Here is a 13,323-nt window from a genome sequence, read left to right as displayed (position 1 = left end):
GCACGCGGAGCTTCTTTCTCCTACCTCAGGCACAGGAAACTTTATAAGTTATGTCACAAAAATCGGCCCCAAGGCCGTCGGGCTTCAAGCCCTGTATGTGTGGAAAGATCATGTCCATCACAGATGGACATGATCAATGTTACCGATGCCTGGACCCGAATCATAACCAGCGCGAATGTGAGCACTGCGGCCGCATGTCGCCTAGGGCCCGGAGGCAAAGAGCCCAAAAAATTGAAGACTTAAAGCTTCATGCCATTGGAACCTCCGCTCCGCCATCAGAAGCGCGCTCTTCTCCAGGCCCATCAAAGCCTACGGGCTTGAAGGTAAGGAGGGCCTCGTCCATTGACTTACCGTCATCCAGGTCTGGAGCTGACAGAGACAAGGCCCACAGGGGTAGAGCCCCCCACAAACTGGCACCAACACTCCATCGGGAGTGATCGGGGTCTAGTTGAGACGCCGCTAAACACCTGAAAGGATTGAGCCGCCGCGGAGCCAGACCAATACGGTGGCGTAGGGATCACAACCATCGAAGTCGATGCAAGCACTGTCGACGCCCGCGCTGATTCAGATCTCTAAGGCACACAAATGAAAACATGACGCCGACCCGACTTTGCGATCGAAATGTGACGCACGACGAGCAGCCGATGCGCGTCGAAAAACCGATGCATGCATCGAAGCACGAACCCCGATCGACGCAATCTTCGATGCCATGCTAACTTTATGGAGTGCCCTCTAGTCTTTCTATTTTCCGAAAGAGTAAATAACCGAAAGAGTAAATATCTTCCTGGGGTCATCAACACCAGGGCGGACAGACTCAGCAGAATATTCTACCCTCGCGAATGGTCCGTCAACAATCAGATTGCGCGAAGAATTTTTGCCCAATGGGGACTGCCAACGATCGATTTATTCGCCACGGAACAGAACGCAAAGCTACCTCGATTCTGTTCAATTTGGCCCAGTCCTCACCAAATGGCGCAAGATGGACTGCTCTACGCATTTCCTCCAATTCCTCGCATAACCTCTCATAACCTCCGATTCGTCTCATAACACATAACCAGAACCATTCAAAAATGCATACAAGATGCATCACACCTAATATTAATAGCTCCAGCTTGGCCAAGACAACCGTGGTACACATACCTACTGAATCTTTCCGTAGAGGAACCGATTTCCCTACCAGATCAACCGGACCTCTTAACACAAGAGGAAGGGACTCTGCTGCATCCGATGCACGCTTCCCTTCATTTGACAGCATGGAGGCTGAATGGCTACTCCTCGACGAACAAGGCATATCTATAGAAGCGCAGTGGATAATAGAGTCCAGAAAACTGTCTACCAGACGAAACTATCGCTTCAAGTGGGACAGATACTCAGCATGGTGTTCGGACAAGGGACTTCACCCCTTTAGATTGTTAACCAGAACTTCTTCTGGATTACCTCCACAGTTTATACCAGGCGGGTCTTGCGACCTCATCCTTTAGAGTTCATCTTAGTGCTGTTTCAGCCTATCACAGGCCACATTGCGGACAGCCTATATCTCGCCGTCCATTGGTATCTCGTTTTATCAAAGGCCTTGCCAAGGTTCGTCCACCCATACCCAAACCTCCAGTTCCATGGAATTTAAACATAATATTGGAACAACTCATGTTATCACCATTCGAGCCGTTGGACTCAGCCCACATCAAATATTTTACCTGGAAAGTGGTTTTCCTGGTGGCAGTGACCTCTGCACACCGAGTTAGTGAGTTACAGGCCTTGGTACATTATGGCCCCTACCTACAATTTTACCATCACAAGGTTGTCCTATGACCTCACCCGTCGTTCCTACTGAAGGTGGTTTCGCAGTTCCACCTTAATCAATCCATAGAACTTCCATCGTTCTTCCCTAAACCACATAGCAACGAGAGAGAATGTGCACTACACACCTTGGACCTTAAGCGTGCCTTAGCATTTTATAAACTAAGAACTCATTCAGCAACAAGAGCTTCACAACTATTTGTGTCATTCAGTCCTAATGCTCCTGGAAACCCGGTAGCTAAGAGAACTATTTCAAGCTGGATAGCACAATGTATTCAGTTCTGCTACGACAAAAGACAGTTATCTCTCGCATCCCACCCACGTGCTCATCAGGTACGAGCAATGGTAACCTCCTTAGCTCATCTAAGAAATATACAGCCCATTGACATTTACGAAGCGGCTAGCTGGTCATCTCTTCATACCTTCACATCTCATTACTGTCTAGACCAGTAATCATCAGATGATGCCAGGATGGGACAAGCAGTTCTTCATTCTGGATATCTTAATATCTAGTCTATTATCTACTACACTCTCATCATGTAAATACACAGAGTGTGATAGGGAGCTTTGGACTCCCATGACAGCATGGCTAATTCAGCCCTGCTATCAACGGGGAAAAAGCAAGTTTGCTTACCGTAAACAGTGTTTCCCTAGATAGCAGGATGAATTAGCCATGCTGCCCCACCCACCTCTCTGGACAATCGACCTGATGCGACTGCATCCATCTACTGCTTAATCACAGACTGAGAAGATGTATCTTTCCTGCGCGGGAACTCACGCACAGCCGCACAGAGCAAAGTTCTGTCTTTCTCTTTGGAAGCTCCGCCTCCCGGGCCCTGATTGACAGTTCCCATGATAGCATGGCTAATTCATCCTGCTATCTACGGAAACACCGTTTACGGTAAGCAAACTTGCTTTTTTCTCCCGCTACTAGCACAATATACAACCACAATATACACAGCGTGAACTGTGTATATTGGGTGCCCAGAAATTTTTTTTTCCGCGAACCGTTTTTTAAAATGATTTCGCTTTCTATGTTCCCCCTTCCTTAGTATCATGATTAGAGATGTGCTTCAGGTTTTGCTATCGTGTTGGGCTTTGTTTTGGGGCCTCCCCTTGGTGGGAATTTCATTTTTCCCGTGGTTCGGGGTTTTTGTTTTTCGGGAGCACCAATTTTTGGGAAAAATTCATCCGTTTTTCGGTTCTCCCGAACCATACCGAATTAGGCAATTTTGTTGAAATTGCCTAATTGGGGAAAAACGAAGGCACATCCCTAATTGCGATGATACTGGTAGGAGGGATCTCAGAAAAGCAGGATTTTGGTGTTTTTACAATACGCCCTTAAGCGTGGCAGACCTTTACACCTGGTTCTGGCTGACGTAAAATTTGCCACGTTCCAAGGGCACATTTACTGTGGGGGAAATTTTTTGCATTGCAGGGATTAGCTAATAACCTCATTTACATGTATTTTACATGTGATGAGCACTATTAGCTACGTGCTTGATTAGATGCATGTTTTGGATGCGCTAACCCCTGTTTTGCATCGGGGGTTATGGATGTGAGCTGAGCTATGCGCTGGCTGCAGAGTACGGTATTGCATCGGCCTGTTTGAAAACATTGGGTCTAGGTCTGAAAAAGGTAGCCTTCTAGAGGCCAGAGTTTTCCTGCTTTCAAATTCTGAAGTTTTTTTTAAAAGCATTCAGTTTAATTCTACCAGTGCCTTGGTTTCTTCAAATCCATTCCTCACAAATATAACTAGGCCCAATTCTTGATTAATCTTAAATTTAAATTTTTCCTCACAAAAAAAAAAAAGAGAACCTTTGCCTTTAAACCTACTTCTCTAGAAGAGAATTCATTATCTTTTGCAGCAAACTGCTTAATAACCTGAAACAGTTGTTTCAGGAAATTTTATGTTAATTTATCTGTTTGGAAATGTAATATATTTTAGCTTTTTTAAGCTCCAAGTGATAAAATTAAGTGTTTTAAAGATAGGCTGATCTGTTTTCACACACCTTCTCCCTCCTCCCTCCTCTCTCTCCACTCTCTTCCTTTCCCTCTTTCACATACCCCCTCCTCCCTCCCCCCATTCACTTTCTCTTCTTCCTTCCTGTTACCACACTCACCTCCTTTCCTTCCCTTACTTATAACCCTTCTCACCCTGGCTCTCCAGGTCATCATCATCTTCCTGCTGGCTGAGTGCTGGAAGCCTGCTGGCAGGTCAGCTTCAGGCCCACCACTGTGCAAGGGCCTCTTCTTTCTGTCAGGGGATAGAAACCCCACTAGCATTTCATTCCATGGGGCCTCTTCTTGCTAGTGGGGTGCAGGGCCTCTTCTTGCTGGCAGGGGTGTGGGAACCCCGCCAACGTGTAATTAAATAATACCGCTCTCTGACTTGCCTGTGACTGACAACAGTCAAGGCCCAGTGTCACACAGTTTGTTGCATCATGAAGGGCGATACTCGGGCAGGCAACTAGGAGCATTGATGAGCCACACATATTGTACATTTTACAAGAGAGAGGTGGCTGGCAGAGAGATGTGATTGGCGGATTTGTTTCACGGGCCATAGTTTGCCCACCCCTGACATAAGGGGCATTCTAGGAAGGAGTTAAGTTAGCTGGATAAGTTATCTGGCTAACTCCGAAATTCAGAGTTAGCCAAATAAATTAACTGACTAACCCTGAATGTTCTGTACAGTAATCCTAAAGCCAGCCAGATAAACTTAGATATCTGACTTTAAGATGGTTATATTTAGAGGTGCAACTGTGCTGTTCAATATCCTGCTAAAGTTAGCTGGATAAGTTTTATCTGGTTACAAGCCAGTCAATGGCTGAATATTACCTTCTGTTTGGAAATTTGCTATGAAATAGTTCTTTTTTTTTTTTCAGTTTTTTAAACAAGTTGGCTGTTGTACCATATAATATGTGTCCTTGGGTAGAAGATTTTGATACAAGTATTAAAATAACTTGATCTTTATTTCTTTAAAATTATGATTGATCTTAAGCTGAAATTCGGTATATATGCATATTTAATGACTGCTAATGAATAAAAAAGGAAACAGCTGTATGATGAATAGTTTTCTTTTATTTTCTTGCTCATGGGAATTCTCTGATTCAAACCACATCATTGTCAAAGGATGATACTTTTTCTTACTGATGCAGTTATGCAGCAGGCCATTTTTGAGTCAATTAGATGTAATTGATGTCACAGAATTAATTGTTTTCACAGTAGCTGATGACATCACAAACACATTAATAGACCAAAACAACCAGAAAGTTACAGTAGGCTCTTACTTAGCTTTGAGATCAAGTTCATTAAGCTACATTAGTTCAGTAGGCATAAGCATTTATATCTAACATAAACAGAATGCAAAATTATCCATTCAGTAAAAATTTTATTTTTACTGTTTTGTTTTGAAGAGGAGAGTATCCACAAAACAATTTTGTATTTTTGTTTCACACTTTTTTTGATAATTCATTCATTTAGACAAACAGCCATGGATAATTATTCCTTTACTCATGAATAATGAGAATACACTATTTAATGAGCAGCCATTATGTATTCTCTCTGTATATTTTTATATAGAAACTGGAGTTAGATCTTTATCAACATGTCACGGAGGATAAAAGAAGCTATCTTGTTATCGAAGGAACTGGGGAGCTCAGATGAGAGTGGAGATGCATCTGATGAAGAAGAGGAGCTACCACACTCTGGGCTCTGTGTTCGATACCATGTTCCTCTCAGTAAGGATTTTCACAGTATCTACAGCCTGCATTTCTCTCCTAGTGGAAAGCAGCTAGCTGTTGGATTTGGAAATGGAGCCATCCAGGTAAGGATATGTTAATTTGAGAACAGTAAGGAACAGAAGAGGAGATGGGATGTTAAAGAAAGAGGAGGAATGGGTGAAGGAGAGAGGTTAAACTTCCAGGGAATTTTCCTGTTTCTGAAGAACATTAAGATTTTCCATAGTTAGACCAAAGGTCCATTGCTTGCTATACTGTTTCCAGCAGTGGCTAATCCAGGTTGCAAGCTGTGGCAGGTTTTAAAAAGGTCGATAAACAGTAGAATTCCTCAAGTCCATCTTAGGCCTGGATTCATCATTCATTGCTGAATGATGAATCCAGCGAAGGCGGGGGTGAAGGGGCGGGCCTGCAAAAGCCTGCGGTGCGCCGGCTGCTGGCTTTCGCACCGAATAGCGCCACCGTGAAACGTGGTGCTATTTGGCGCGTTACTGCCGACGATAACGTTGGTAATGTTATCGCCGGCAGCAAAGACACTGCCGACTCTGCCTCCTCCCTGCCCCAACTCCTCCCCTCCCCCTAATTTGCATGCTATTGCATGCGAAAAGGGCCTTTTCACATGCGATAGAGGCCTTTGATAAATGACCCCATTAGTGATTTATGCACTTTTCCTCCAGGAACTTTGCTTCGGATTATACATTTAGGAATGTGCATGTTTTGCTATATGTCAAGGCTCTGCAACCTATTCGATTCTTTGACCAAAATCTTTTGAGAGCCACATCAAAGACTTGAATAATACATCTCCCATGCATATATGTAATACATGCATACATACAGGGAATAATTTTCAAAGCCATTTATGCTCCTAAACACTGTTTTTTATGCAAGCTAAATGGTTCATTGAATATTTGCCAGTCTTTGCATACAAAAATTATGCACATAGCCAATTTTGTGCAAACTTTTATGCATGCAAAAAAGATATGGTGGGGAGCAGTTGGAGGGAAGCTTGTATGTGTATTTTCTTAGAATTTTCAAAATGAACATATGCGCATACTTTCATTTAGAAAATTTGTGGAAAGTGTGTGGGTAAAAGCACCTGCAGACATTCCCATCTTTGAAAATTACTCTCCCTAAGGGTAATTTTCAAAGTCATTTTTCTGTCAATCAGCAGGGATGAAGTAGACATGATCTGTGGATGACATTATCTGGCAGCTCTGAACGGAACACAAGTTAGTAAAGCCTTGAGTACTACTGAGCATGTGTGGAAGTTTTACATGGGTATTGCCTTAGAGTTTCCTCAGTCTGTTTTTGTCTGCGCTTCACATGGACGCCTCTTCTGTCTCTCCTGTTCTTATCTTCAAATTTTGAACTTTTTTTTTTACTGTCGCTGAGGCCAATATAATCTGCACTAAAGCTACTGTGTTGCATGTGTGGACCCCTGTGCCAAGGTGAGTTTCCTAGCGTGTAGCAGATGGACTCAGGACCAATGGGTATAGTGTACTCCTGTTAGCAGTTGGAGACGGATCAGATTTCAATCTGACGTCAGCCCCTAGTACATATACCCCTGCAGGAAGTGCAGCTCCCCAGTATTTTCCGTCTCCATAGCAATTAGGGACTATCTGCACGCTCTCAGATCGTTAGACCAAAATTAAAGAAATTTAAAGAAGAAACCCACCTGAAGACGAGCCCCGCACTCCTGCGGTGATACCCTCGGGTCTCTCCCCCAGTTGAGTTTCCCGAGGTGATTTCTGTGGTCCCTCGGAGGTGAGCCTCGGTCCGGTGGCCGATTCGCGGCAGGGACCTAGCCCCCGAATCCTCAGGCGCGGCGCAGAGGCAGCCTCGGTCCGGTGGCCGAATCGCGGCGAAGACTTAGCCCCCGATCTCAGGCGCGGCTGAGAGGAACGGGTGCATCCCCTCGAGCGCGGCGGTGAAGGTATTTGCCCTCTCCCCCCGCAGCCGGAGACCACCCGGAGCGAAAGTGGGAAACGCCGAAGACAAGGTAAGGTGGAAATCTTCTACTTAATCCGGTCTCTGAAGATCGAGGAAGAACACAGGTCGGCGATTGGAAGCTGTGCCACCGGGTTGATCCGCCTTAGCAGGGCTAGGCCCTGGCTGTTCCAGGGTCTGCCCACGTGGAGACCCTCAGAGGAGGTAGCCATATTGCCCGCACGCTCGCCGTCGCCATCTTGGCCTTGTTTCGCCGCGCCGCTCGCCATCCGATCAGAGCGCACAAATTAAGCTAAGCGCACAAAATTATTTGTGCGCATAATCTTAGGCGCACATAAAACCTTATGCGCATAAGTTACGCGCACATTACAAGGCGCACATCTACGGCTAGACGCACATCTGCGCGCACATATCAGACGCAATGGAGCGCATAAGAACATACGAGCCCACAGAAATGGCACCTCCAGAAACAGGAATAAAAGCTCAAGGCCTCTGCCCAGCATGCCATATCAGAGCCGCAAAGAGCGAGGAAGCAGACACCCTATGCGCACACTGTGAGGAGGCCCTGGGAGATCCAGGTCAGGGCCAGTCCCACCCGGGACCCAGTGCTAGCTCCTCAGGAGGCACCCCGGACCTAGCAGGCCCCAGTGAGTCCATCCCACAAACGGGGACCCCCAGGGAACCGGCGACCCTCAACCTAGACCCAGCGTCGATCTCTTGGGTAGAGTTGTTTAAGGGGATTCACGCCTTTGTCAAGATGCAAACTGAACCCCAGGCGGACCAGCCATATGCACCACCGGAAGACCCTCACGCCCCAGGACCCTCGAGGCCTAGGCACAGGCTCTTACCACCCAGAAGCCCCACCTAGGGGGACACGGATTTCTCCGAGGAGGAAGTCGAGCCCCTTGAGGAGGGAGAACTTCCCTCGGGGACAGAGCCACACCGAACCATGAGACGTTTCTTCTCAGAGGATGAGCTTCCGGACCTTGTATCCCAATGCCTATCGGAACTCGCTATCCCGGGCCAAGGCACCGCGGGGGAACCTAGAATGAACCCCCTGCTGGAGGGCCTGCGACAGAAGTCTCGCCATTTTCCTCTCTTACAGGCGGCACAACAGCTAATTGACCTGGAGTGGAATGCACCGGAGTCCTCATTCAAAGGGGGCCAAGCCTTATCAGCCATGTACCCCCTGGACCCAGCGACCAAGGAGCTTCTGGCATGCCCTAGAGTGGACGCCATAGTCTGCGCGGTCACTAAGCGCACTACCATCCCAGTGGAGGGAGGAGCGGCACTAAAGGATGCACACGACCGGCACCTGGAAGCCATACTGAAACAATCATTTGAGGTGGCAGCCATGTCCCTGCAGATTGCGGCCTGCTGCACCGTGGTGACACGTTCCTGTTTATCCCAAGCCAGGAACAACACCCCGGGAGAAGACATGGAATCAGCACTATCATTCCTCACGGATGTGGCATCCGATCTAGTGCGCACAGCAGCCAGAGGAGTGTCGTCCACAGTGCAAGCCAGGAGACAACTCTGGCTTCGAAATTGGTCTGCTGAATCCTCCTCCAAGACACGCCTCACGAGAATGCCCTTCAAAGTATCTCTCCTCTTCGGCAGCGAACTAGAGAAACTGGCCAACAAATGGGGCGACTCCCCATTACCTCGCCTGCCGGAGGACAAGGCGAAGAGAAACCAGCGTCCCTTCCCCAGGTCCACCAGAGGCAGAAGCCCCCAGTGCTTCAACCCTTACAAGAACAACTATCAAGTGCCCCGCCCTATGGGCAGGAACCAGCCCTTTCGGAACAAGCACAACAAGAGGGGAACCGGCTCGGGTCCAGGCCCCAGCCGCACCCCACAATGAGATTCAGCCGACCCATCCAAGGGAAGAAGCCATAGGGGGCAGGCTAACCCTATTCTACCGCAGATGGGTCGAGATAACTTCGGACAAGTGGGTCCTAGCCATCATCCGAGAGGGGTACTACCTGGACTTCTTTCGAACCCCTCCGGACAAGTTCATGGAATCTCCCTGCCACGCCCCCCGCAAGAGGGCGGCAGTAGAAGCTACACTGACCAGACTCCTGGCCCTCGAGGCCATAACCCCGGTACCTACACGGGAAATAAATACTGGACATTACTCCATTTACTTTATTGTTCCCAAGAAAGAGGGTACATTCAGGCCCATCCTGGACCTCAAATTGGTCAACCAACACCTAAGGATCCCACGCTTCTGCATGGAAACCCTACGTTCGGTCATACGTGCAATATAACCAGGAGAGTTCCTTACATCCCTGGACCTGTCGGAGGCCTATTTACACATCCCAATTCATCAGGAACACCAGCGCTACCTACGCTTCAAGGTCCTGAATCAACACTACCAGTTCCGGGCACTACCCTTCGGGTTAGCCACTGCACCCCGGACGTTCACCAAGGTAATCGTAGTGGTGGCAGCAGCACTCAGGAAGGAAGGAATCCTCGTTCATCCCTACCTGGACGATTGGCTGATCAGAGCAAAATCACCGGAAGAAAGCCACCAAGCAACCAGCAGAGTCATAACTCTACTGGAAAGCCTAGGATGGGTAGTCAACACGAACAAGAGCTCCCTTCAGCCCTCGCAGTCACTGGAATACCTAGGAGTCCGATTCGACACCAAGGAAGACAAGGTCAGCCTGACCCCCATGAGGAGATCAAAGCTCCGGATTTGCCTGGTGGCCCTGCTGAGCGCCACCCGGCCCACAGCTTGGGATTACCTACAGATCCTCGGCCTTATGGCATCCACTCTGGAGGTGATACCATGGGCGCGGGTTCATATGAGACCATCACAACGCACTCTCCTATCTCGGTGGAGCCCACAATCACAGAACTACACGGTACACCTACCTCTACCAGCCAGAGTGCGGAATCAGCTACGGTGGTGGTTGCAGCCCGGCCACATGAGCCGGGGGTCAAGAATGTCCTCCCCAACCTGGACCCTGCTCATGACAGATGCCAGCCTGAACGGATGGGGAGCACACTGCGAAGAACTCACAGCCCAAGGGCGGTGGAACAGAGAAGAGTCGGGGTGGAACATAAACAGACTAGAGGCACGGGCAGTCAGGCTAGCATGCCTGCGATTTGCCCACAGACTTCGAAACAGAGCGGTCAGAGTGATGTCGGACAATGCCACCACAGTGGCATACATCAACCGACAGGGTGGAACCAGAAGCCGACAGGTATCCCTAGAAATAGCCCCCCTGATGACTTGGGCGGAAGCAAATCTCCAGGACATCTCCGCCGTCCACATCGCCGGGAAGGACAACACCACGGCAGACTTCCTCAGCAGAGAAAGCCTAAACCCGGGGGAATGGCAGCTGTCTCCCACAGCTTTCCAGATGATTGTGGATCAGTGGGGGATGCCGGGCATGGACCTACTAGCGGACAGGTCCAATGCTCAAGTACCCAGGTATTTCAGCCGCAGCCGGGATCCTCTATCCCAGGGGATCGATGCCCTGGTACAGCCATGGCCTCAGGGGATCCTGCTATATGCTTTTCCTCCATGGCCCCTGCTGGGCGCCATTATACACAAGATTCAGCGGCACAGAGGACTAGTTCTTCTAGTGGCCCCGGACTAGCCAAGAAGACCCTGGTACGCAGACATGAGAAGACTACTGGCAGGGAATCCACTGCCTCCACACAGGGACCTGCTGCGGCAAGGTCCCATCCTCCACGAGGATCCAGCTCAATTCTCTCTTACGGTCTGGCCATTGAGAGGGCTAAACTGAAGAAAAGAGGATACTCGGGGCCGGTAATAGATACACTCCTCCGAGCACGCAAGTTCTCCACATCACTAACATATATAAGGATCTGGAGAGTATTTGAAGCCTGGTGCGAATCTCACGGCACCAATCTACATGCCGCTAAACTCCCTATCATTTTGGATTTCCTGCAAGATGGACTTCAGAAGGGTCTGTCCCTCAATTCCATCAAGTTTCAGGTGGCAGCGCTATCCTGCTATGGTCCCCGGAGTGACGGCAACAGCATTGCCACACACCCAGACCTTTCACGTTTCCTGAAAGGAGTCAAACACATTCGCCCGCCACTGAAGTGGCCAGTGCCCTTGTGGAACCTCAACCTAGTTTTGGAATTCCTAGCCTTCGAGGCCTGTCCCTCCGTTTGTTGACCTTGAAGATGGTGTTCCTGCTGGCCGTATGCTCAGCACGCCGCATCTCAGAGCTACAGGCGCTGCCTGCCGTGATCAGTTTCTCCGAATCACTCCAGTTGCTATCCATCTTCGCACGGTTCCTTCCTTCTTACCCAAAGTAGTCTCACACTTCCACCTCAACCAAACCATATCCTTGCCCACCACGGAAGGTTTGAAGAAGTCAGAAGAACGTCGAATACTACGCCATCTCGACATCGGCAGGCTACTGTCCAGATACCTGGAAATGTCAGAAGCAGTACAAAAGACGGACCACCTGTTCGTCCTTCACAGCGGGAAGAGCCAAGGGGAAGCGGCCTCACGGGCAACCATCGCCCGCTGGATCAAAAAAGTTATCAAGGCAGCCTACATAGAGGCAGGAAAACCACCACCTGTACGGGTCAAGGCTCACTCTACCAGAGCGCAAGCGGCCTCTTGGGCAGAAACTAGGATGCTGTCGCCTGCAGAGATATGTAAAGCGGCATCGTGGTCCTCCCTCCATACCTTCTCCAGATTCTACCGTCTGGACGTCCAGGCCAGGGAGGACACAGCATTTGCGAGGGCAATCCTGAACGGACCTCGGGCAGCCTCCTGCCCAGTCCGGGAGTAGCTTTTGTACATCCCACTTGTTTTGAGTCCATCTGCTACACGCTAGGAAATGTAGAGATTACTTACCTGATAATCTCGTTTTCCTTAGTGTATGCAGATGGACTCAGCATCCCGCCCGGCTGCCGGCATACATGGGGATTCACCGACTCATGGTAAGCCATGTTTCTTATAATAGGCCATCCACCCTGCCGGGTGTCGACGCCTTCCGGTTGAGAACACTGGCGGTCTCCAGCTACTATCAATCTGTCAGGGTAATCCTGTTCATTTAATCGATCGGTCAGCTACACATATATCCATACAGCTTTTGCAAGGAAGATTACTGAATTGCTGCACTTCCTGCGGGGGGTATATGTACCCGTGCTGACGTCAGATCCGTCTCCTACTTCTAGCACGAGCACACTATACCCACTTGTTTTGAGTCCATCTGCATACACTAAGGAAAACGAGATTATCAGGTAAGTAATCTCTGCATTAACTATCATCAAATATTGAAAATCCTAATAATTGGTAATATCTATAGCCCATGAACCCATCCCAGTTTTTTGTTTTTTTTTCTTTTTTTAATTTGGAGATGGCAGCCCTCCATCCTTCCGCTCCATGAAGGTGGAACACCAACCACTGGCCACTGGCATCCCACTCCGTGAATGCCTCTGTGGCTACTGCCGCTCCGTGCAGTGTTTTGCTGCCTCCTCTTTATACACGTCCTCTAGACCTGATGGATCCACAGTGTTTATCCCACACCCCTTTGAAGTCCTTCACAGTTTTGGACTTCACCACTTCCTCCGGAAGGGCATTCCAGGCATCCACCACTCTCTCTGTGAAGAAATACTTCCTGACATTGGTTCTTAGTCTTCCTCCTTGGAGCCTCAGCTTGTGACCCCTGGTTCTGCTGATTTTTTTCTGACTGAAAAGGTTTGTCGTTGTCTTTGGATCGTTAAAGTTTTTCAAGTATCTGAAAGTCTGAATCATATCACCCCTGCTCCTCCTTTCCTCCAGGGTGTACATATTTAGATTCTTCAATCTCTCCTCGTATGACATCCGATGAAGACCCTCCAC

The 13,323-nt window shown here is 48.7% G+C and overlaps 1 protein-coding gene across 1 annotated transcript in view; it reads left to right on the top strand.

The window, feature by feature from the left end:
• The window catches only part of LOC115088208 (pre-mRNA-splicing factor PRP46-like), a 273,466-nt gene that overhangs the window by 19,843 nt on the left and 240,300 nt on the right, over window positions 1-13,323 (top strand). Inside the window, exon 2 of the mRNA XM_029596243.1 lies at window positions 5,380-5,623. Within this exon, the coding sequence (XP_029452103.1) occupies window positions 5,405-5,623 (219 nt within the window). The 5' untranslated portion in view covers window positions 5,380-5,404. The remainder of the gene's footprint in view (window positions 1-5,379; window positions 5,624-13,323) is intronic.

The sequence above is a fragment of the Rhinatrema bivittatum genome, chromosome 3, assembly GCF_901001135.1.
Source record: "Rhinatrema bivittatum chromosome 3, aRhiBiv1.1, whole genome shotgun sequence".
Taxonomy (NCBI): domain Eukaryota; kingdom Metazoa; phylum Chordata; class Amphibia; order Gymnophiona; family Rhinatrematidae; genus Rhinatrema; species Rhinatrema bivittatum.
This window is presented reverse-complemented; position numbering and strand designations above follow the sequence as displayed.